At 36.2% G+C, this 22,921-nt stretch overlaps 1 protein-coding gene across 3 annotated transcripts in view; it reads right to left on the reverse strand.

The window, feature by feature from the left end:
• The window catches only part of Dock4 (dedicator of cytokinesis 4), a 439,856-nt gene that overhangs the window by 233,554 nt on the left and 183,381 nt on the right, over positions 1-22,921 (reverse strand). For 2 of the 3 annotated variants that reach the window (XM_071613553.1, XM_071613552.1), the window contains exons 2-7: positions 20,599-20,682; positions 18,380-18,420; positions 16,207-16,262; positions 12,250-12,346; positions 6,732-6,880; positions 2,124-2,208 (exon numbers count right to left, since the gene is read on the reverse strand). In XM_071613553.1, the coding sequence (XP_071469654.1) occupies positions 2,124-2,208; positions 6,732-6,880; positions 12,250-12,346; positions 16,207-16,262; positions 18,380-18,420; positions 20,599-20,682 (512 nt within the window). The remainder of the gene's footprint in view (positions 1-2,123; positions 2,209-6,731; positions 6,881-12,249; positions 12,347-16,206; positions 16,263-18,379; positions 18,421-20,598; positions 20,683-22,921) is intronic. The other variant, XM_071613555.1, reaches the window with a different exon arrangement.

Below are 22,921 nucleotides of genomic sequence, written 5' to 3' on the forward strand. Positions count from 1 at the left end.
ACGTATCAGGTTAAGTAAAAAGAACTGAGGCAAAATTGCATATACAGAAAATAAAACTAGAGGGGAAAAGTGTTTGTGTCAGACATTATTGTTGCTTGTCAAATATCTGACATCCTCAGCTAAAGCTGGGGGTGTGATTATGCTCTGCCAGAGATGTAAAGGTCAGTGCTAAACAGAACTTTCAGGAAGGCTCATGAACATAACTGAATCAACGGAGAGGAAACTTTGTCCTCTGAATGCCTGGAGTTCAGATGTAATGGCTATGGCTCTTGCAGCTCTACTGTGCTTTGAAGAGTCCTCGGGAAGCCATCTATGGTATGACATCTATTGTATCTCTTTTCATATCATGAAGCTGCAAACCAATTCAGAATTTCCTGTTTATAGATTTGCACATTTTGAGAATTAAATTTCTATTGTATCTAAGCTTCCATTATTTACTTCATTCCAAAGAGCCAACTCTAACCTAATATTGAGTACAGATTACATCACTTATTCTTATCATGCTGCCTCCCTAATGCAGATGAGATAAAAGAATAAAAACCAATTACCTATAGAGGTAATTTTGCAAATATAAGGAAAACCATTTTACATGTTTTTTTTAATTCAGTAATGAACAAGAAAAGAATTATTTTTCCACTTAGTATATGAAGAAACTGAGGCCCAGAGACGAAATAACAAGTCTAAGACCAGAGAGCTCATAAAGACTGCAAATCTAGATATTTGAAGCCACAATCCATAGTCTGTTCATCATATCATAATTATCTCCAAAACAATGACTGACTGCTTATTAAGTACAAATCACTGGACAAAATTAAATTGAACATAAGACCAGGGACAGAAGACATTGTGTACAACCTAAAGTAACTTAAAATTGAAAGAAAGATTATTTTTAAAAGTAAGAAAATACACAACACAATGGCTTAACAAACTAACTAATCAGATGTCACATCAGAAGATGTGACTGACAAGTGAACTACAGAAATTATATTTGCAATATAGGTTAAGAAGAAGTGATAACTTTAATTTGAGTTAAACTACCACTATCTTCTTGCCATGCACCATACATTCTGCTCAGCACAGATGCCGTAAAGGCCTATAGCATGCAACAGTGCTCACAAGAAGTTCACCACACAGTAAAGGGATCCTCTATAAAACCAGAATGTATTCCAACTACAACCCAAAGAATAGATAATCTAAACATATGGGTGATGAAGAAAAACACTTAAACGGATAAACCTATGTCTGACTTCACAAGTCAGATTCAAACTCTGATGGACTTACTGATGATTTTTCCCATATTTTTCATATATTGATAACCATCCAGTTTTAGACTATCCCACTATTTTCAGAAAAAGACTGTAAGCTTGAAAAGCTACCTTCAAAGAAGCAGGATCTTCCTAAATGGAGGGAGGACAGGCACTCCTCCTAGAAATATTATGGTAATGATATTACAGTAAAAGGTAATGGCCCATGAAAGCTCTTCCCAAGCACCTCCTACTCTGATTCAGGGTTTTAAAAAGAGCTTAATTAATATCAATAAATTAGGTAAATTCTATACAAGTATTTACAAATATAAGGCTAAATTCATGGCTGATTAGATCAGATTTTGAAAACCTAGGTTTTGGCACTTAGGCTTACGGGTCTGGGGATAGGTTTAAGATCAGCAGGTGAAGACCAAAGAGGACACACTTTCTGTAATCAATGTGTATCACAACAACAGGGACAGGGAGGCGGGTTAATATACTGATGGACAATGAATGGTTGGATACCATTAGTTGGGACACTGGAAACACAACAGGTATGAATGTGTGACTTGTAACCACTTCACTACAGTAGGCAAAATGTATAAAGATTTGCAAAAGAATGTAAAACCTCGCATTTACTTTCTAGTGCTTGGGAGTTGGGGGCTCAGTGGAGAACATCACATCACTCTGAGAAAGGGAAAATGTCTTAGTACTATCCTCAGGGCAGGGTCACCTCAGCCCTCCATTCTTTTATTCTCTTCAAATTAAACCTGAATATCCTGTTCTTACAAAATCAAGTAGGTTTAAAAAGAGTTTAAAAAGAGCCATGGAAACCACAAAATCAGCAGTGTGGTGTGAGTCAACATTTCTTATACCTACCAATCGGTAGAGCTCAGTAATACTGATGTCCTCTGGATCCACCATTGCATACTCTTTCCGAGGCACCAGGTCCAGTCCTAGTTGTCTAGAAAAAAAAAAAAATTGCAAAACATTTGGAGAAAAGTCACTTTTATGCAATATATTTAATTACTTTTACTTTATCACCTTAAAATTTAGATGTATCACCTACTATCCTTTTCTCACTCATAGCTGTACCCTGTATGACTTATTACTACAACTGGGGTAGACAAGTTGCAAGGCTGGACACTGAGCTTAACCTGAGAAGAAGTGGATAACAAAGACAGGCAAATCAAAGAGGCAAGGGTTGGCACTTAGTGGAATGTTCCTGCCACTCAGGGCTTTCAATACCTATAAACTATCACCAGAAAAGCCCTTCTATACTGGAATAGGGTGGAAACTAGAGCTAGGAATAATTTGGTTTCTGGAAATTGGACTTGAGGACAGGGAAAGTTGGTGTTTAGGATTTGGCGTAGTACCAAGTATAGAGTTAACACATTTCTAAGGTGAGTCAGGTCACTTGTGCCTGGTATTAATTCAGGACAAGTTCTGGAGTAAGACATTTTGAAGAAACTCAGTAAACGAAGGGAACAGAAATTGAGGCAGCACTGTTCTAGGGCTACAGTGGTGGAATGGTTTGTTTAAACTTCAGGGTCAGGTGTCATTGTGACCAACGTGTGGTTTGCGATGCTGAGAAGTATTCTAAGGTTATATCCAGTCTCAGAGGGACCATGCATGGTAATTGATTTGGGCTGTCTTAGCCTGAACAGAGGAATGTGAGTACAAGCCTGTTCAAGCCAGTTTCCCTCCAGTGACCTTGTAACACCCTGCTCCCCAGAGCACCTACTGCACAACACTGATGCCAAAGTCACATCCTTCCATTCATCTCCTTAACCATCCATTACCATCCTACTGGTTTCAACATGCCTTTGCAATACCCTATAGATCAAGGACAAGAAGCCCTCTGTCCACCAGACTCCTCTCAATTACCACACTGCAGGTCTCATGCTTATTGGAAGATAATTTATTTAGCATCCCTATTACATTATCATTCTTTCCACTACGGGAGATTTGTGACATTGCACCTCCAATTACAGAACACAGCTTTCTTACTTTTGTATACTAAAAAAAAAAAAAAAAAAAAAATCCATGCCCTTCTCAAAATCTCATTAAAGTTTCATAAGCAAAATTTATTAATTTACCACCTGCTGCAGACCAAATACTGCCCAGCTACCCAGAGAGATATTAGTCCTTAAAACTAAAACAGTATCACTTCCTTGAGAGCAGAAAGCTAACTTTCAGACTCTAAAAACATTTTCTAAATTTCCCTTATTTGAGTTATTCTTTAAGAAACCCAAATGACACACTCATTCTTCTGGTTGAACTTTCAAATCAAATCACAAGCACAGTGATTTATTTTCAACATATCCTCCTTTGCCATATCTCACCAGGGATTTTCATAGGGTCTATTCTCCATTCCCCAATCCCTCCAAAGAGAGAATCACTATATATTAAATATACTAGACTAAGACAGGATCTGATATCAGGAATACATTGCTGATGAAAGATTATCCAGCAAAGAGAAGAGAGCATACAACCACATAAGAACCATGGTGAGAGAAGCTTTGCTGCCCACCTTCTCTCCAGGAAGAGGCAGGAACATAAGGCAGTTATCTGAACATTTCCCCTTCTGATACAAACTTGACTGGTCTGCAGGCAGACACCTGATCTAAGAACAAAGAATTCATGGGCTGGCCAGCAGCTTCTGAGAGGCTTGTATGAAGTACTCAGTCCAAACAGAAGAATTTGCTGTCAATGATATTCCTTCTTTGTGAATTTGAACTTGGAAATTCAGATAGAATTAGCCATTTAATGTGAGAGAGAAAAGATATGTGAAGGGCATCTGATTATCACTGCAGAATGAGTAAAGATCAGCTCCAGATGTGGGCTCCAGAACTTCCTGAACTTTCAGGCCTGGAATCATTATTCTGTAAGTTCCTTTCTCCCATAAAACTTGATTTTTCAATTTTTCTTGGCTAACTGGAGTCCCAGCTGTGTGGGAAAAAAAAGAGTCTTGTTTGTTTTTATTTGGTCTTATCAACATCTAGGTACCTCCTTAGGATAATCCAGGCACTTTTTGAGGTTTCTTAGCTCACAAAATAGACTCAGGGCAGTGTTCTACAATGCACACAGAGAAATCAGGCAAGGTAGGGGGAGACAACATGGAGACAGACCCCTCAGGATACAGGAAGCCAGAATCTAAGCATGGAGAAATGGTCAGACTTAATGTCAATGCAGCCACTATCCTACTCTGTGTTATATGAAGAAAGGAGGAACTCCCTCCCATATAATCTTAGAGACATCAGATCTCAAAGGACATCAAAGCCCTCTATAGGAGACAGAAACATGTACCACTATTTTGCTGACCCCACTAGGAGCCAGATGGATTATGATCTCCTCCACCCAGGCTCCCTACTCCATAGGGCTTCGCTTCAACAGTTTGATAGGCAACTTGAGATTGGACATATTCTTTATTTATGTTCATCCAGAGATTTATGTATTGAAAGATAATTTCCAGGACAATCTGATATAGTTTAATAGGCAAAAAAAATTATCCTCGTTTGCTTTCCACAATGCACTTCAATAGGAAAACAAGTTTATACTTAAAGTAACAAGGTAAATGCATAATATGTGTGCTACAAATTATTTTTAATAAGTGGACGATGAAATTCAAAGAAAACAGAATAAGAGCTCAGAAAATTCATGAATTTAAAGATGATCTTAATAAATGTATCATTCATTTTCATGCATCAGTGTTTTACCAATTTACCATAAATTAGCCCAACAAATGTTCAAACCACCAGCTAGAACTCATGTAAGTCAAAAACTAAGTCATGATTCAGTCATAATTAATGATCTTTCCTTCCTTCCTTTCCCTGTTCCTTCTGCCATCATTTTCCATCACTGAACCAAAAAAGCATCACTTTCTTGCCTGTTCTATATTACAAAATTGTTTTTGATAAGTTAACTTCATCCAACTTTCCTCCAATTTACAAACTTGCCTTTTAAATGGCGACCAGCATAATGACCAAGAGCCAACTATAACACAGTGAGAACTCAACGGCTTCTCAAAATCATAAAGAAATACGTGGAATTCAGGCAGCATAGGTCGGGCTTCAACAACCTTTAGAGCCATCTCTCACTGCCAGTACTACCCCTTGAAAACCACAAGAGGGGAAGCTCAACACCAACACTGGGAAGGTTGGCCTGCCAGGAGGCACTGTGTTCGAATCTTATCATTCTGGAACTGAAAGGGCCCTTGGACCCTCTCATTCAGCTCACTCCCTCACAGCTAAAAATTGAAGTCAGAAGGTTTCAGGAATTTGCTTTTGGTCTTTAAAAATAGTAGAGTTCCTTGCCCAATACTCCTGTTGCCACTTCACGCAAGTGCCTGCTTTAATTCTCAGAGAAATGAATGTTCTAGAGATAAATCGATAAGGCTATGCTATTCACTGTGTGTAAACAGATAAATGGCACTGCACGTTCAAAAAGATGTCACACATGCTCTGGGTGAGTGGCAGGATTCAAATCTGTCATTCCTGTAGTATTTAACATCTTGGTGGGAATCACACCTGGCTTCTGATAAAGTGACTTCCTAAGGGTAGTGGAAACATTCTACTTTCCAATTTTTTTTTGTTGTTGTTGTTTGCATTTTGTCCACTATTCAAAATGTCCTGACATTTTCTCTCTCTTTTTTTGTTCTTTCCTTTTTATTCTGTTGCCCTAAGATCCTGTGAAAGTCCAAACAGTAAATGAGAGCTTGAGAAAAGAAACAAAGGTAGGCTATGGCCTTGTAGGATATTATGAAACCATTTCAGTGCCTTAGACTTGGGCCATATGCAACCCTAGGATCATAGGCAAGGTTGGCTTGTTTGCATTTCTAATTCTTATATTGCCAGTCATACTTAGTGCTATATCAGTTTTGGTCAGAGCTTTTAGTGATTAGATTTACTATTTAAGTGCTTGATTGTTATTTTAAGTTAGTCCCCCACATTCTTATTTAAAGGTAAATCTCCATCAAAAACAGCTTTTTACTCTTCTCCCAAGCAGCTCCTCCAAGTAGCTGACATGTATGCATAGGAACCATCACAACGGTAATGAAAGGTCCCCGTGGTGCACCTGGCATAAGCCTTTCAGCAGAAGCTGCTAACATCACTGTCTCCCTTCAGATTACACTGGCAACCCACACCATGATATGGAGAGGTGCACAATAAGAAACAAGTACACATGCCAAACCTAAAGCCTACTGGAAGATAAGGTCCATTTTAGTCAGAGGCAATATTTAATTAACCCATATGAACATTTCATTTTATATGAATACATGCATACTATCACACCACACAAGACACTAGAGAGCAAACAATGCCTTGGTGTGGACACCAGACCTAAAGAATGTGGCTATTGGCTCCATCAATGACCGTCCTCATAAAGCCTGTGAAAAGGTCAAAGCCGATGTGATTTCTTCTCACACCTACGTTACTTCCTTTGTGTTCACCCACTAGAGAGTACCCTGTAATGGTCAGTACTCACTCATTGCCCCAGTCAAGGCGGGCAGTAATGTGTCGCTTCACATCCTTCATCCTGTCATGGGTAAGATGGCCAACCAGCACCTGGCGCCGCAGATCCAGGATTTCATTCATGATGTGCCACAGCCGGTGGAATAGATCACCTTCATTTCTCTAAGAAATATGCAAAGAAGAGAACTGGTAGTTGTAACCAAATAGGAAGGGGCAGGGGGTGAGTCTTGGTTACGCTCTATATGCTTGCTGAATCCTGAACAGATTCACCATCAACACACTCATTTCCCTCATTGTTCTCAAGTGCAAGTAAGATTCTACCTGCTTTCATCCAAGTTTCACAATGCTGCTCTCCTGTCCAAGAACACAACATTCTCCTATTCCTCAACACAACCACAGTGCTCCTGTTTCCAGTATGCCTCCACACCTTCATGTGCTCCTGTCTTTACCTCTGTCCAAACTCACTACTATCCTTCGAGGCTCAGCACGACATCCACTTCTGTGAGGCAGTCTTTCCTGATAACTCTTGCTCACATTCTTTTCTCTCCCCTCAGTGTTATGGCTGCATACAACTAAAGTCGATGAAATGGAAAACATCGTAATCCAATTATATCTTATATTATGACCTTAACAATTCATTAGATCTCCCCCCACCCTTTTTTTTTGTACTAGGGATTTAACCCAGGAGTGCTTTATCACTAATCTACATCCCCAGCACTTTTTTGTTTTAAGATAGGGTCTTACTAAATTGCTTAGGGCCTTGGTAAGTTGCTGAGGCTGGCCTTGAACTTGTGATCCTCCTGCCTCAGCCTCCCAAGTCACTGGGATTATAGGTAAGTGACATCACACCCAGCTAGATCTTACTTCAGAAGTTAGGTGCACAGAGGACTCTCAGGCTCATTCATGATAATTCACTGATAAATTTTCACAGTCATTATCTGCTCAGTATTTACTACTTTTAAAAAGTGGTGCTTTTAAATTTTTTATACAATCACATAGAATCATGATAACCTCCTATGAAAATCAATAAGTTCTGTGGCTTAGTGAAAAAAGATGGGTTAAACTCCTGACTTCAAATCCTGGTCTTGCCACTTACTAGTTTCATAAACTTTGAATATGGAGTTTTGTCATCTTTAGGGAAAGATGTACTATCTTTATGCAAGATTGTTTTATAGATTACAGGTAACATACATGAAGATAGCAGCATAGCCATGGTAAAGAGCACCAATTTAGAGCCCAATGACCTTCTAATTTTAGCATTTATTGGCTAAAAAACCCTCAGTGATTCATTAACTTCTTTGTGTTGTTTTCTCGTCTATTAACAGGTATCATACTACCCACCTAAAAGTTGTTGTCAGGATTAACGAGTTAGTATATTAAAACTCTGAAAACAATGTCTGGCCCCAAATAAATAACATTTGAATAATTAGCCATTACTAATACTGCTACTGTTTGGGGGCTTTGTTCATAATAGGCCCTCTACAAATACTGTTTCTTTAACAAAACCAAAATATAGATCTCTTGTCTCACAGACATCAGAATAAATTTTTTTGGGTAGGTGGGGTACTGGGGATTCAACTCAGGGCACTTGACTACTGAGCCACATTCCCAGCCCTATTTTGTATTTTATTTAGAGACAGGATTTCATTGAATTGCTTAGTGCCTCATTTTCGCTAAGGCTGGCTTTGAACTTGTGATTCTCCTCCCTCAGCCTCCTGAGCTACTGGGACTACAGGTATGCACCACTGTACCCAGCCCAGAGTAAATCTATGTAAGGATTCACTTCTCACCTTCCTTAACCAGAAGCTGCATTTTTTTAATTTCCACAAAAATCATTAGAAGGTCACACAAATAGTGGCATGAAGGTACTGAGGTTATCTTCTACCTGACATCCTCTAACACGACAAGCTGTAGGAGATGTCAGGTTCCCGTGATGGGTAAAACACTGAGTGATAACACATTTTTTTTAATTTTAAAAAGTAGTGAAGTGTTTTATACCTTATTGATACTTGGTGTCTTGAGGAGTTTTCATGTGCTGTGCAGGTCAGACAAATGTGCAGAGGACAGGAAACATTCTCTAGGATGCATCCCTGATCCTCTGGGAAATAAATAATCTTGCTCTCAACTCCTAAAGCACTCTATTGAGCCTGTCTTCTATTACTTTTTGCTCATGTGATACACTCCCATACAAGCAAGAGTACTATGACACAATACTCTCATAATTAGCAACCCAGTGTCTGTCCTCCACGTGGCTTTTAGAGCCCAACCACAGGGGCTGTGCCTGCCTTTTGTAACCCCTGCAGGAGAATGAATGGGGACTTTGATTTATAGGTATTATTTTTTTGTGGACCTCAAGAGACAGATTCTGTTTAGGTCTTACAAAAGAATAAGCTGGGATATCAAACATTGGATGAAATCAGTAGTGGGAAGGAAAAGTCCACTGAGTAAAACAATTCCATGAGGAAGTATAAAAAGAAATCAAATCTCATGCAGGAAAGGAGAGAGCCAGCACCCTCTTGAACTGACTGTCACACTGAAAGGCCACATGCCTGCACTTGGAGATGCAGTCTACAATCGTTCTGTAAGATGGACTTGTTTTTCTGTGATGTTACGTCCTGTACTTCAATTTAAGATAATGTAAAGATGAGAAGAAAGCGGTATCCTTTGTAAACATTAAAACCAGCTGGTCAGCTTTCCCTTTAAGGGGTGGAAGAGACATTGTCATGCTACAGGCTTGGCCACCTGATTTCACTACCACTGTAAAAATAAGTGTACATATCTGATTGCACATCTTGTCAAAAAATGATAGTTCATAAAAATTGGATGTGTGAAATTGGATAATTATGAAGACTATTCAGAAATAAAAATGCTTCGATTCAGTGTTAAATGAAAAAGTATGGTAACGTATCAAACATTTGGAATAAAACAGTATCTAAAAATTCCTGCAATATTTCAGAAATGTAGCAAACAGGTTTTTACAGCAGCAGACCTAGATTTAGATTCAGGCTTTACCATTCAATGTGGGACTCTGGATAAATCATCTTTGATAAGATTTGAGAATAAAAGTTACCTGGCAGAGCCCCAGGGAAGATAGATGTAAAATACCTCAGGGCCTGAACCAAAGTACTCAGTAGAGGATGAGCCCTGTATTTCTCCTAAACTTTCTGTGGCTATATTACTAATATTTTGTTAAGTGTTATTTTAAAAGACATAATTCAGGCCTTTACCACTATTATTTAGAAGAGCAACAAGCACTGCTCAAACATTTACCATGTGCTTTTATTCTAAGCTTTTGGCATATATTATATAATATTTACAATTTACAAAAAAATACTGCCCTCATCAAACACCTTTCAGTGAAGAAGCAGGTACTTTGAAATCATTGGAAGAGAAAATGGACAGTATCCAAAATACACTCAAGCATAATGAAACTTGAACCAAACCCTAGGCACAGAACATTTACATCAGGAAGAGAGAACCAAAAGGTCCAAAGTGGCCAAGTTAGCCTCATTCTCAATGCCAAAACTGATATCTCAGGATTGAAATTTACATTTTTTCCTCATATAATCCACTACCATTTTAGTAACCAGGGAAACTGTTAGATAATTATCTCTCTTTCCCATTACTCAGGACACCAAAAGAAGAGATTACTTCCAGAGTTTACAACACATAGATTTTTCAAACCTACCACATCTGTCCCCAAAATAGATGCTTCCAACCTCAAAAGCAGGTAAAAATAGCTAGATAAGACAGAATCAAAAGGAAATTCAACTTTGTTCCCTACTAGAAGCTACATAAAAGGAAAAGTCTGGGTGTTGCAGCTCAACTAATGGACAACACTTATACTGTCATTATTTTTATAACTCTCTTAAGTTGGGTATTTAGGATGCAGTGGTTCAAACTTTTCAAACAATGTGTCACACAAAATGCTAATTCAAATGAAATAATGCCTGGATTTTATATTGTTCCCAGCATAAATTTTAAAAAATTAATAAAAATAAAGATTTGCATTTCTTTAGCACTATCTTGGTACACAGCCCTCCCTGTGCATCAGCTATCTTGACTTCATGTTTACAAGGACCACACTCTGGCAGTTCATCTAAGATGTAAGCTTTGTCTTGTGGATTTTCCCAGTGAGTTCTAAAGCCACCAGCTCCAGAAGGGTGTGGCCAGAAAACTCCAGGACCAAAGGATTTTGGTTAGTGACTTTTCAAGATATTCTTCTCTCAATGAAACACCCTGTTCATTTTAAATGTAATAGACAATATAAACTATCTTTCTGTGCTTATGTCCCTTACTAATTTGGATTTTTCTCTCAGGCGACTTAAAATAATTTTGTCAGAATAAGCACACCTTTGGATTTTGAACACATTCCTTCAAATGATTAAATTGTTCTAGAAATTTTTTTGAAAATACAAGGAGAAATCTCATTACTCTTCCTCAAAACTTCATCACCCTCTGACTTCAGCATACATAGTAGTTTGCATACATAGCACCAGGTTCACATCAAAACACTAGCTCAGCTACTTTCCAATGACAGTAGTTCCCTTTATCTGCAGTTTCAATTCCCAGAGTTTCATTTATCCACAAGTGACTGAGTTCTCAAAATATTAAATGCAAAATTCTACAAACAATTCATAAATTTTAAATAACTTTTATTATAGTATGTTATAACTGTTCAATTTTATTTGTTATTGTTGTTATTCTCTTACTGTGCCTAATTTGTAAAATTAAACTTTATCACAGATATTTATCATAGATAAATATTATAGATATTTATTTTGGAAAAAAATATAGCATAGTATATATTTGGGGTTCTGTATTATACAGTTTGAAGCTCCACAGGGGTCTGGGATTATATCCCTGGCAGATAAGAAAGGGACTACTGAATATGGAGTACTTCACTCTCTGGGCCTCATTTTTCCCTTCCATAAGCTAGAGATGATCACAGTTATTATTTCCTTGATTAATCATAAGGAATAAATGAAATACTGTACATGGAGTAGTTCCAGAGGGATCTGTTGTATAACAAGCACTCAATAATGTAATCATATGTACTTTAAAACACTGATTTTTTTTTTTTTTGTTGTTGTTGTTCAAGAAACATTCCCTTCCTTAGTATATTTAGAATATTCTCACTGACTCTGGATAAGAAGTTGTCATTTATAGTACACTTGAATTATAGAATTAAAATACACTAAAATTGTATTAAAAATAAATTTAATTTGTCCTTGAGAATTCAAAATATTCAGGAAGTCTAACAGTAGATCCATGTAAACCATCCTATTTGGTTAGATGTCAGAAAAGTCACCTTTTTTATCCTGCGATATTGAAAAATAATGTATGAGACCAATGCTCAGTGCACACAGAGATTACAAGGCTATGTCTTATAAGATCTATATCCTGGTTTCCTGAGAAGTCCTAGAGACTTACAGCAGGTGCTCAAATGTCAGTCAATGTTTATTCATGTTCAGATACTGCTTAAGAAAACTCTCTGCCCCAAAAAACGCTACACTAAAAAAAGAACTTACCACGTAGAGTTGTTTCCACATGGTTCCCCAGTCTCTTAATGTTGATGTCATTTCTGTGATAACGGAGTCTTCAGTGGGAATAACCATTTCAAATTGTCTGTGAAATTAGAAAAGAAAAGGCATATATGGAAATACCATGGACAACAATTTGGTTTTAAGTACTCTAAAACATAAACTAGGAAGGAGAGCCATCAACTTATTTGGGGTCCTGAAGATAGTAACTGGATTTGATTATGAGTTTGTGTGAGGACAGTCATGTGGCAAGGCAATACCCAAAGGACCAGCCACTTCATCCAGATTAAGTGTGATCCATGCAGTAGAGAAGGAACCACATAAGAGTTCTACTCTGGTGACAGGGTGACCAATAGACCAATAGACTCTTTTAACCTCTCCTAGCCCCAAATCCACATGAGGTCACCAGACTTTACATAGTCTAAGGTGACCTTTGCCTTCCAAGTGCTATGACTTCATGGGATACCAAGAGAGTAAAAGAAACACTACTGAGCCATCAGGATGTGAACACTCAAATGAACATCCTTATAAACTGGACACTGGGACCCTGAGTGAACACACAGTGGAGGTTATTAACCCTTCATTTTTATTATATGTGAAACAGACCACGAAAAATCATTAGTACTATTAGTAATGTTATCATGCAGCATTAAATTTAAAGGCTTTTAACACTTCCTAGATATTTAAAAATTCATTCGAAATGTTAATCTCTATAATTAGGGTAATGCAGTCTTTCCATTTCTTCTCTAAAAGTCAGAAACTATAAAAATATTCATACCAACATTTAATAGGTATGTGTCTTTGTCCTGAAGTTAAGAAATGTAAGGAGATAAGAAAAAAAAAAAGAGAAGATTTAATTTGTCTTTTTTATTCTGTCTTTGTCACGTAATGATCTCCTTTTCTGCATCTCTAGCTTCTTTTTTTCCAATCCTTTCAATGCTGGTTAAAATGGTTATGTGGTTATTACCACTGCATCTCAAAGAACACTACTGGCTATGTTGATGGAGACTATTTTCTTTATTTCATTACATTTTCTCAAGGACAACATCTAATATGTAAAAGGTAACAGCTTCTTAGACACTGAACCAGGTCATCTCCATGATCAAGGGAAAATTACTTCTTAGTATGAGGCTAATAACTGCTCTGTAGTTCCTTTTTGATGGTATGTCCAAAGTGTGTATAACTGTCTTTTATAAAATCTTCTTAATGGACGTATAGGAACTAAAAGTTTGCCTTGATTCCTTCACCAGAGCTCCATCTCCTCATTTCATATGGCTGCTAATACCTACCCTGTGAATATTTTCTTTCATTCTAGAGCTTCACATAGCTGAAAATGCAAAACTGGAATTTAAAACTAGAACTAAAAGCAAATATTGATATATGACTTGTGACAAATATAGAACCTTTTATTAAGTCTATATATGACATTTTCCAGGGGTAGTACATCATTTATTTTGCTTTTGAAGCAGCTGTTGCAATTTAAATGATGACTATTTGGAGATAGAGAGATTATAAAATGATCCTACACAAGGTCAAGGAGAGAACAACGAATTTCCAAGAAAACCTGACATCCTGCTCAACATTTTAAAAGTGACATGACCTCAGCAAGAACAAACCAGAAGTGGCCTCACACACAAACTGTCACCTAAAGGTCCCCATCAGTCCTCCATTGCTCTGAAAATTCAGGAAAGAATATAAAGACAATTCAATCTGTGGGAAGTTGATCAGAGAGCTGTCCAAACAAAATGCAAGTTTTTAAGCACAAAATTGCCATTTGGGCAAGGCAGCTGTTTCCTATTAAATACACAAAAACCAAAACTAAAATTCAAATAGTCTGTCATAAGCAGTTGCTCTGAAATTATATATTTTTTTCATTTATTCTGAAATGTACTTTGCAGCAACTTCATCCCAGTGGGACATCAGGTTGAAAATCTGCTTCCAACAAGATAGGTACCTTCAAATTCCCACAGAGATTCTTCTCTAGGAAACTAATCATCTGGCAATACATGTTCTCAAATGTTTTCAGACCAATGTTTTTCTTCCAATAACAGTCCCAGAACCGTGGGTCTGAACCAACTTCAATAATTCTTTTTTAGAAAATGAAGTCTGTTCTATTCATAAGTTCTTCTGCTGCCCCATGCCTATCATGCCTGGTGTCAGGTAGATACCTCATAAGCAAGTCTTAAACTTGCACAACCAAATTTTGAGATAACTTTACCAGCATTTAAGCTTTCTTGAGGCATACAGAAGGGGGCAAGATATACAACATTGCAAAAAAAAAAAAAAAGTCCTTACTTTAAAACTATGTCCTACTCCAATGCCCTTTGAGGGGTGGATGCTGACTAAGTGGAGTAATGCCTGATATCCCTTTTATCCCCTGCTCTATTTTTCTCTTCCTTGATCAGTGTCTGATGGAGGCTGGGTGGGTCTTGGGGCCAATGCAGCAGGAAAGAACTCAGAGGAAAGAACTGCAGGATCTTGTCCAGATAAGCACTTTAAGGGCTAGGATAGACCCCAGAGTTTCAACAATGCCCATTCCAGATAACTAGGGCAGAGAGATCAGGACAAAGAAGCGGTATGCGGCTGAAAAGCTTTCTGTCCTGAGCTCTGGTTTACTTGAACAGGGCTGGACAGTTTCAAGCCAGGGGTGGTAGACTTAAAAAGGACTGGTAACTTTGCTTGATAATTGTGGTGGGTATAGCTACACATTTCTGAAGGATATGTATTTATTAAAAGATTTCTATCAGCAGTGGTAAGTATTTGTATTAGAATTATAGTTTCAATCTACTATTTTTAAAAAGTTACTATTTCCTACTAATAATACTTGGTTAAAGTAGCTGACATATATAAGCTATATGGTATAATAGTCTCCTAGGTGAACTTTTATCCATATAGGAAATATTTATACCATAGAATCTCTTTCACTGAACAAAAATTTAATACTGTACCTTTATAGAGGGTGAATATAAAAATCACCATTTGAATAACATATTTGGAACTTTTCTGGTAAAACTAAAATTTGAAGATATTATTTACTCTGGTTTAAGAGTTCAAATACCAAATTGCTATTTTAACTATTTGAGGAAGAATGTAATTTCTATGGCTGAATCTGTACTCTGGTTATAAAATTAAAATTATACAATGACCCAATAAAGATTCCCTGTGATAATGGCTCTAAATGTTTTGTGTCCAAATCCATCTTACAATGAATCTGTTCATTAAATATATATATATATTTTAGTTGTAGTTGGACACAATACCTTTATTTTACTTACTTATTTTTATGAGGTGCTGAAAATTGAACCCACTATTTTTTATTTTGAGATAACTTTACTCTTGCTTGAGTGGTATTATTCTGACAGACGTTACCAATCATTTTAGGAACTGATTGAAAAAATGTTAAATATATAAGAAGTCGTATATAATCAGTGAGCTCAATCAAACTGAGTGTCATATAAATAATATTCTCTAAAGGAGAACAATGGCTTTGTGGAATGCTAACACTAAGACTATGGTATTATGCTCATTTAGAGAAAGATAGACTTGGCTTCTTAAAATCGGTGGTAAATTGAGGAAATTCTTGGGTTTTGAGAAGACATGACTCAACATTTTGTAGATCTAACTGCCATGCTTCCTTAAATAACAGGAAACCAAAATAACCAACTCCTCTGCTTAAGATTGAGCTGGTTCCATGATATGCCAACAACGAGAGACCTCAGTCTCTCAGATCCCATCATTGTCCTGAAGGAGCAGATGGGTTCTTTAATTCCCTCCACCAATGGCCTTAGTCAGCGTCTCTTTATCAAACAGCACCAACAATATCATGACCTTGTATAGCTCATTTTTCAAGCTTGCATGAATTATAAAATTCCAAAATAGGTAATAGCTTTGTGAAAATCCTCCAACTACTAAAAAAAAAAAAAAAAAAACAAACTTATTTCTTACCCTTTGTTCTTTACACAGGCATTTTTCAAGTGAACATAGCTGGAAGGAAATATACCCTGGAAGAGAAAACACGAAGGTTAGGGTGCTGCTCACTGACTCTTAAGGCAGGGTGGGTTCACAATACAAATGTAAAAGGCACAGTCACACAGTAGGACAATATCAGGAGTTAAGGAAAAACATCTCTCCCACATGCCACAGGCTGAAATCCCTTGTGGCACAGGCCCACTCCTTTCACTCTCTATTTCCAACTCCTTAAAAACCTCAAATATTCTCTAAAATCAGAAAAAAAAAATCAAATCTCACATGACAAATGTAATCGTGTAATCAAATGTAAAATAGAAAGCAAAACAATTTCAGGAATACTAAAATAAAAACCATGCTATAGTGAATAGATGTTTAAAAATATTCCATGCATGAGTGATTATGTCAAAAGGAACCCCATTATTATGTTTAGCTATAATGTACTAATAAAAACATAAAAGTAAAATATAATAAATAAAATACAACATGGTTTTAATAGATGTTTGTTTGTTTTAGTTGTTCTTTTCTTTACCCCCAAACACTCATGGTTTTATTTAACCATATACACTAAAAAGAAAAAAAAAAACACTGTGAATTTGGAGACTATCTGTACTGTGTGTTATGGAAGATCTTTGATGGCAGCACAGCAGCAATTAATCACTATGCTGCCATTCTGATGGCACAAAAATTAAACAAAAGAAGCTATGCTCACATAAAGCTTTTTATTATAGAGAAATGATAGGGCAAGGAAATTGTTCGTCTGTTCTAAATGGGAAATCGAAAGAAACAACAACAAAATGAGTATCAATTTTATTTTCTGTTAAGTGACAATGTCCTCTGAAGAATTTATCATGTATAATCAAATGACAAACTCAATTAAATATTTATGAAAACAAATGTCATTTGAATGTTATCACTCCTGTGCACCCAAATATAAAATAAAATAAAACTTAATAAGCAAACTCTATATATTCAACTGTAGTAAATACGGATATAGATTTTTAAATTATTTTTTTTCTGCAAAACTTAAATTTACTTCAATATGATACAATTAACAAATGGAATAAATGTAATTAATAAGGAAAAGTTAGAATTGAGGTTTGTTAGATATGACTAAAGTAACTCAGGAGTCATAATAAATTTTTCCCAAACATGCTCTAGATGAATAATTAAATACTGAGGCTATATTTGCATGTGCCTTGCAAATGTCCAAAAACTACTTTAAATGAGGGCTAAAGTATTAAAAAATTAATTTGTATACTCTTTTGTCCTTAGGCTCTCCTTTTAGACTAATCTAAAATAATGAAATGAAGTAATTAAACACAGTTGGAAAAGCCACATTTAAGCAAAATGACAGACATAAGAGTTATCTTATGCTGTGTTTGAGAATGAGAAATGAAACACTTTCTCATTAACAATTTTAATATAGCTAGAATTAAACCAAAAAATGAATATGACATATAAGAAATATTAGAGACTGTAGGAAGTATGAGTGAAAGCTGGGGAGATTGAAATAAGGTAGAAAAATGTAGATATTAGTAAGGATTAGTGTCAAAATCACAAAGTATCCCAGTGAAAGATAAAACAAAAGTCACATACTTCCTACTATAATTCCCGAGGATTTATATAAGTATATAAAGGATAATGAATCTTAGTTTCTGTCTGGAATAGTAAGAGAGGTGGACATTTTTATAATATGATTTTCCAGGTTTCAGTTCCGTAAGCCAAGGAGACTCTTAATGTGCCACTACAATGAATCTGTTTCTCCACACCAGTGTTTACAAATGATACCACAAAAGACTTAAAATTAAATGCCTCTATTCCATATTTCTTTTGGAACTATATCCCCCTGCCTGAATTTTAATTTAGTTCTTTGAGAAACTAACACTTCAAAAAGATTTTGTTTATATATAATGAGCTTATTAAGGTCTGCTCAGTACAATTTTCGAGAACTATATAGGATTATCATTTGAGTAGCATATCTTAACTGTAATCCAAGTTCAAAGGAATTTCAAGAATTATAAAAATCTGTATTACCATTTTGCATTTTAACTAAGAATACAAACTATAATTTCAATTGTATAGGAAGATAATTTAAATACTTGTCTTTTTGTAAAATCCTATAATTATTGTTAGAAATTACAGTTTTTACCTTGATATTTGGGTTTTTTAAGGCAAATCCTCTGTACCAGCCTGTGAAGAAATAATCATAGTCATATTTTGATGGACCATTGTAATATTTTAAAGATAAAAAATAATTACAAATTAATCTGTTCTTTGCTGATGAAATTTTACCCTACATGTAAATACTTTATAAATAAACATGGTGGCAGTCAGAATTAGGTTAGATAATAGCTCAAGTGACCTGTACTTTAAGTGTTTTAATAACAAACTGTTAAAAATTATACCACAACTTTAAGTAACAAACAGAAACATGCATAATGAAACAAACTCTTTGGAATCAGTACTGGGTTTAAATTCTCACTTTACAAATTACTAGCTTTTTAATCTTGGGCAAGTTACTTGATGTACCTGAGTACCAATTCTCCCCATTTTATAAAATGTCACCCTATGTATAAGGGAATTTCAAGAACGTGCACATGACATAATACATTTCTAAATTTTGCTTGCCTATCTAAAAAGCACAGACTCTACCACCAAATAATAGTGCCAGACTAGCAGTCATGCAGTGAATTTGCATACCCTTAAACTCCGTGTCTTGGATTAGGATTAGTTTCAAAGCAGAAGAGGAAAACCAGGTCTCACCACTCCCAGAATGAACTAGCATACTTCAGCAACACCATGTCTGTTCAATGAGCTCACTGTGATATTTATTCTGTAGTTTGCTTATTATTTAAGCTCCAAGCAATTCTGAATCAATTTTACAGTACTACAAGAGGAACATACCTTTTTGTAATTGAAAACAAATGTAAAGTATATGTATGAATATATGTGATTAACATATAACCCAATTTAAAAGTATTATTTTCAGACTGCATCACTTTCAAGGGCAAAAATTATCTGCCCTCTTTGTAAGAAATTATTTTGCCATGCAATGGTTGATTAATTGAATTTCTAAAAGCAAATATTTGAGATTTGTATTTAAATATTTTATTCCTCATAATGAATTTTCTAAAAGGACATGCAGTATTATAAAATATCATTTTTAAAATCAGTCTGAAGAAAGCAGAATGAATCGAAAGAGTAAATACCTCAGGATTTACAAGATTTTCATAAGGACAGATTAAAAAATATATATCAATCAGTAAATAATTATCCTAACAGAAACCAAAATTTTTGAGAATTGCAGACATGTCATAGAGAATTCTCTGTCCAATTATACCATACAGAAAACTTTTCATGCACCAGTTCAAAATAAATTTTGTCTTCACCTGTATAAAAAATAAAAATGGACAACATGCATCTAGTCCTGACATAGAAAACTTTATCAATTACAGTGAACAGAACAAACACCTATGTATCATCACCATTTAATGCCAGGCTCTACCTAAATTCAGGCTCTACCTAAATTTGTTAGGGGGAATACAATTTAAACCATGAACAAAATTGATGAGATAAAATAGTATCATATTATAAATTCCTAGTAAGGAAAGCCTCTAGGGGAAAAAATGGATATTTTTGGTTATTCTGATGATGCTCTAAAATATATAGTAATTTTGTTAACAAGGAAAAAAGAAGAGGTAGTCATTTCATCTAGGATCTCCATGAGTACTGGAGCTCAGGGATGTTTCATAGAAAAGAAATGGAAACATGTGAGAATATATTAGGTACCTTTAATATAAGGGTACATAAATTAATGATAATAATACAAGATCATATAATATAGTCTACTAACATTTCAATGTATTGAATAATTTTACTCCCAATTTGGGAAGAGGAAAGATTGACAAATTAGAGCTGACTTGGCCTGGATAGGAGTCTTCCTGAGGGATCTGGTTAACCAGCCTCAGGTAAGCCATTTCAGGGCTGGACCTCTGTTTCTTTCTTTTGCATAGGCAGGAGGGGATGTGCTAGACTCTTGAGATTCTGAGAAAAGCCTCCTTGTTTGGCACTGAGTCATGAACTCCCACAAACAGAGTAGCTTCAATTGCTTTCTATTTTGCCATATATTGACTACAAGGAAATAATACTAGGAAAAAACATAATCACCTTTAGAAATACCAAATGTTGCTATTCCATAAGCCAAACATTCAATACACAAGAAACAAGTTTTGCCAAAAACAGTTGTCTGTTAACTACTGGAAAATTTCCAGAAATTAATAGAGGGAAAAACAAATTTGTAAACTTCATAGAACCCTGGGTTGAGGAGATTGCACATGTGACCTCAAACAATCACCATCAGCCACTCACCATCACACTTCTCCAGGATCTGAACTGTGTCCCCAATTTCCAATGACAGGCCATATGGGACAGTTCCTCGAAAACTGGCAATAACTGTAAGAGATGACATAGAATATATGAAGGCAATCATGTCACTTACAGCCAGTTATACTGCTTATAATTAAATGTTATTGACTAGGAAAAATGAATGTGAACAGGAAGTCACTTTAATAGCTAGAAGCTGCTGTCATTTTACTTTTATATAATTTTACAGAAAACCATTGCTTATATAGTTTGCCAACTTCTTAGTGAAATAAACATTATAAACATGCATTTCAAAGTAGAATTTACTATTAGTATACAAAACATCAAGTCTATTGCCCGATTACGTATAAGCAAAGGTATTTCTTAAAGAGGTCTGTGAGGACCTGTGTCTCTAGGGCACTGCTATATTCCCTGGTCAATCCAGGTACCTGACATTTTAGTTGAAAATACATGTTCAGTAATAAATAAATACATTTTTTTTTTACTCATTATTAAGCTTGGTTTTCCTTTCTTCTATACTTTTTGAAGCAGATGTCCTTTCCCTAGACTGTAAACCCTTCAAGAGACGGGACTGCATCTATTTGCTACCATGTCCCCAAGGACCTTGTCAAGGTTGCGGCTTAAAAGCAGTCTTCCTGTGGTAGCAATCAATGGCGACATTTTATTTAACAATGACTGAGCCCTCCCCTAGGACTAAACACACAGCCCCCACAATTCCCACATGCCTTAGCTCTCATATCATTTGGAATGGGAGGTCACCATTAGTTATAGATTAATGGTTTAGATTGTTCTCAGGAAAAATATGCGGGGGGGGGGGGTGGTACTAGGATGCGCTACCTACAGACAGTATATGCATGGATTAGTCATCCCCAGACAACAACTTCAGGAATTATAGAAAGAATGATGTTCAGTGATTCTCCCTTGGACAGTAAAACCTCAAGTCATAAAGATGGATGGAGAAATAAAGAAAATATATCTCAGCACACAAATAGAGACAGGACATCTACTATGAAATACTATGGACGCTGAAATCAACTTGTAATTCACAGCAGACAAAAAGGATTTTTTTAAAAGACAAAAAAAAGTTTAAGTAATTTTTAGAATTTTGTTTTGGGTAGTGGGGTTTAGATAAAACCCCAGTCCTCAAAGCAAGTTTCTGTTATTGTTGGGAGTGTATTTGAAAAGCCTGAAGGAACACCTGAATCTGTCAAAAATCAAAACATACCAATAAGTAATGGGCTTTTAGAGAAGTCTCAAGCCCTTTCATGATCTCAAAACAAAATTAACAGTGGAGATCAAAACACGGGACAGAAAAACGCAACCCAAAGTACCATAAGATGGATGAAAATAACCACGTAGGAACCAATTTAGAACATTTCAGACAAGCACTAATTTATGATGTCATTTTCTAACTATAACCATAAATACCACATTGCCTCATATCAGTGTGCAAGATGTTTGCTTGAAAAATAATCAAAAGTCTATGCATCTTGAACGATTACTCAATATAACTTTCAGAAAACTTCTTATAAGAGATCACCAACTGGACAGTAGATTGATCAGTTTAAAAGACTTCAAAACAAACTTGTACCCAGAATTGTCATTCTAAACTCATAGAAACTTTCTATGTCTTTCTCAACCAGCTGGTTCAACATGGGGCACGCTGAATGCTGCTCTCAGACATCTAGTGCATGGACTTCCCAACCCAGTTTTAAATGCAGCTCTTACCACAAATAGAATCCCTTGTACACCCAAGGAATACCTACCCTGCTGCTGGTTGCCCTGCCCCTCCCAGCTCACCACCTTGAACTTGTGAATTTCATTTCTTCACCTTCCCATCATGCCTCAACCTACTGGGTCCAGACTACATTACGTTATGAAACTGCTCTGAAGTATCCAGACCCCTCACAGTGGTCACATTCATATTGCCTTTCAGTGCACTGTGTTCCATAAGTCGTCTACTGCTTGTCCCACATCCTCCAGCCTTCTCTAGACCACCTTTCTTAGCCCACCTTTTAAATGCTGGTGTTATCCATGGTTCTATCCTCAAGGTGCAAAAGTAGAAAGGATGAGATAGAGGAAAACAGCATTGAGAGTGGCATTATGACCCGTGGGTTCAAGCCCCAATTTCACTATGTGACCTTGGTCAAGGTACCAACCTTTCCGAATCTCCATAGGGTTATTGGGCAAATTCAGGCAATAATGAAGGTACTGTAAAAGGTAGTAGGGAATTATATAAGACATCTGTCTGAAAGAATTTACTATATTACCTTGTATAATTCAGTTTAAAAACACCTCAGTTGTTAAT

Source organism: Marmota flaviventris, chromosome 1 (genome assembly GCF_047511675.1).
Source record: "Marmota flaviventris isolate mMarFla1 chromosome 1, mMarFla1.hap1, whole genome shotgun sequence".
Lineage (NCBI taxonomy): Eukaryota > Metazoa > Chordata > Mammalia > Rodentia > Sciuridae > Marmota > Marmota flaviventris.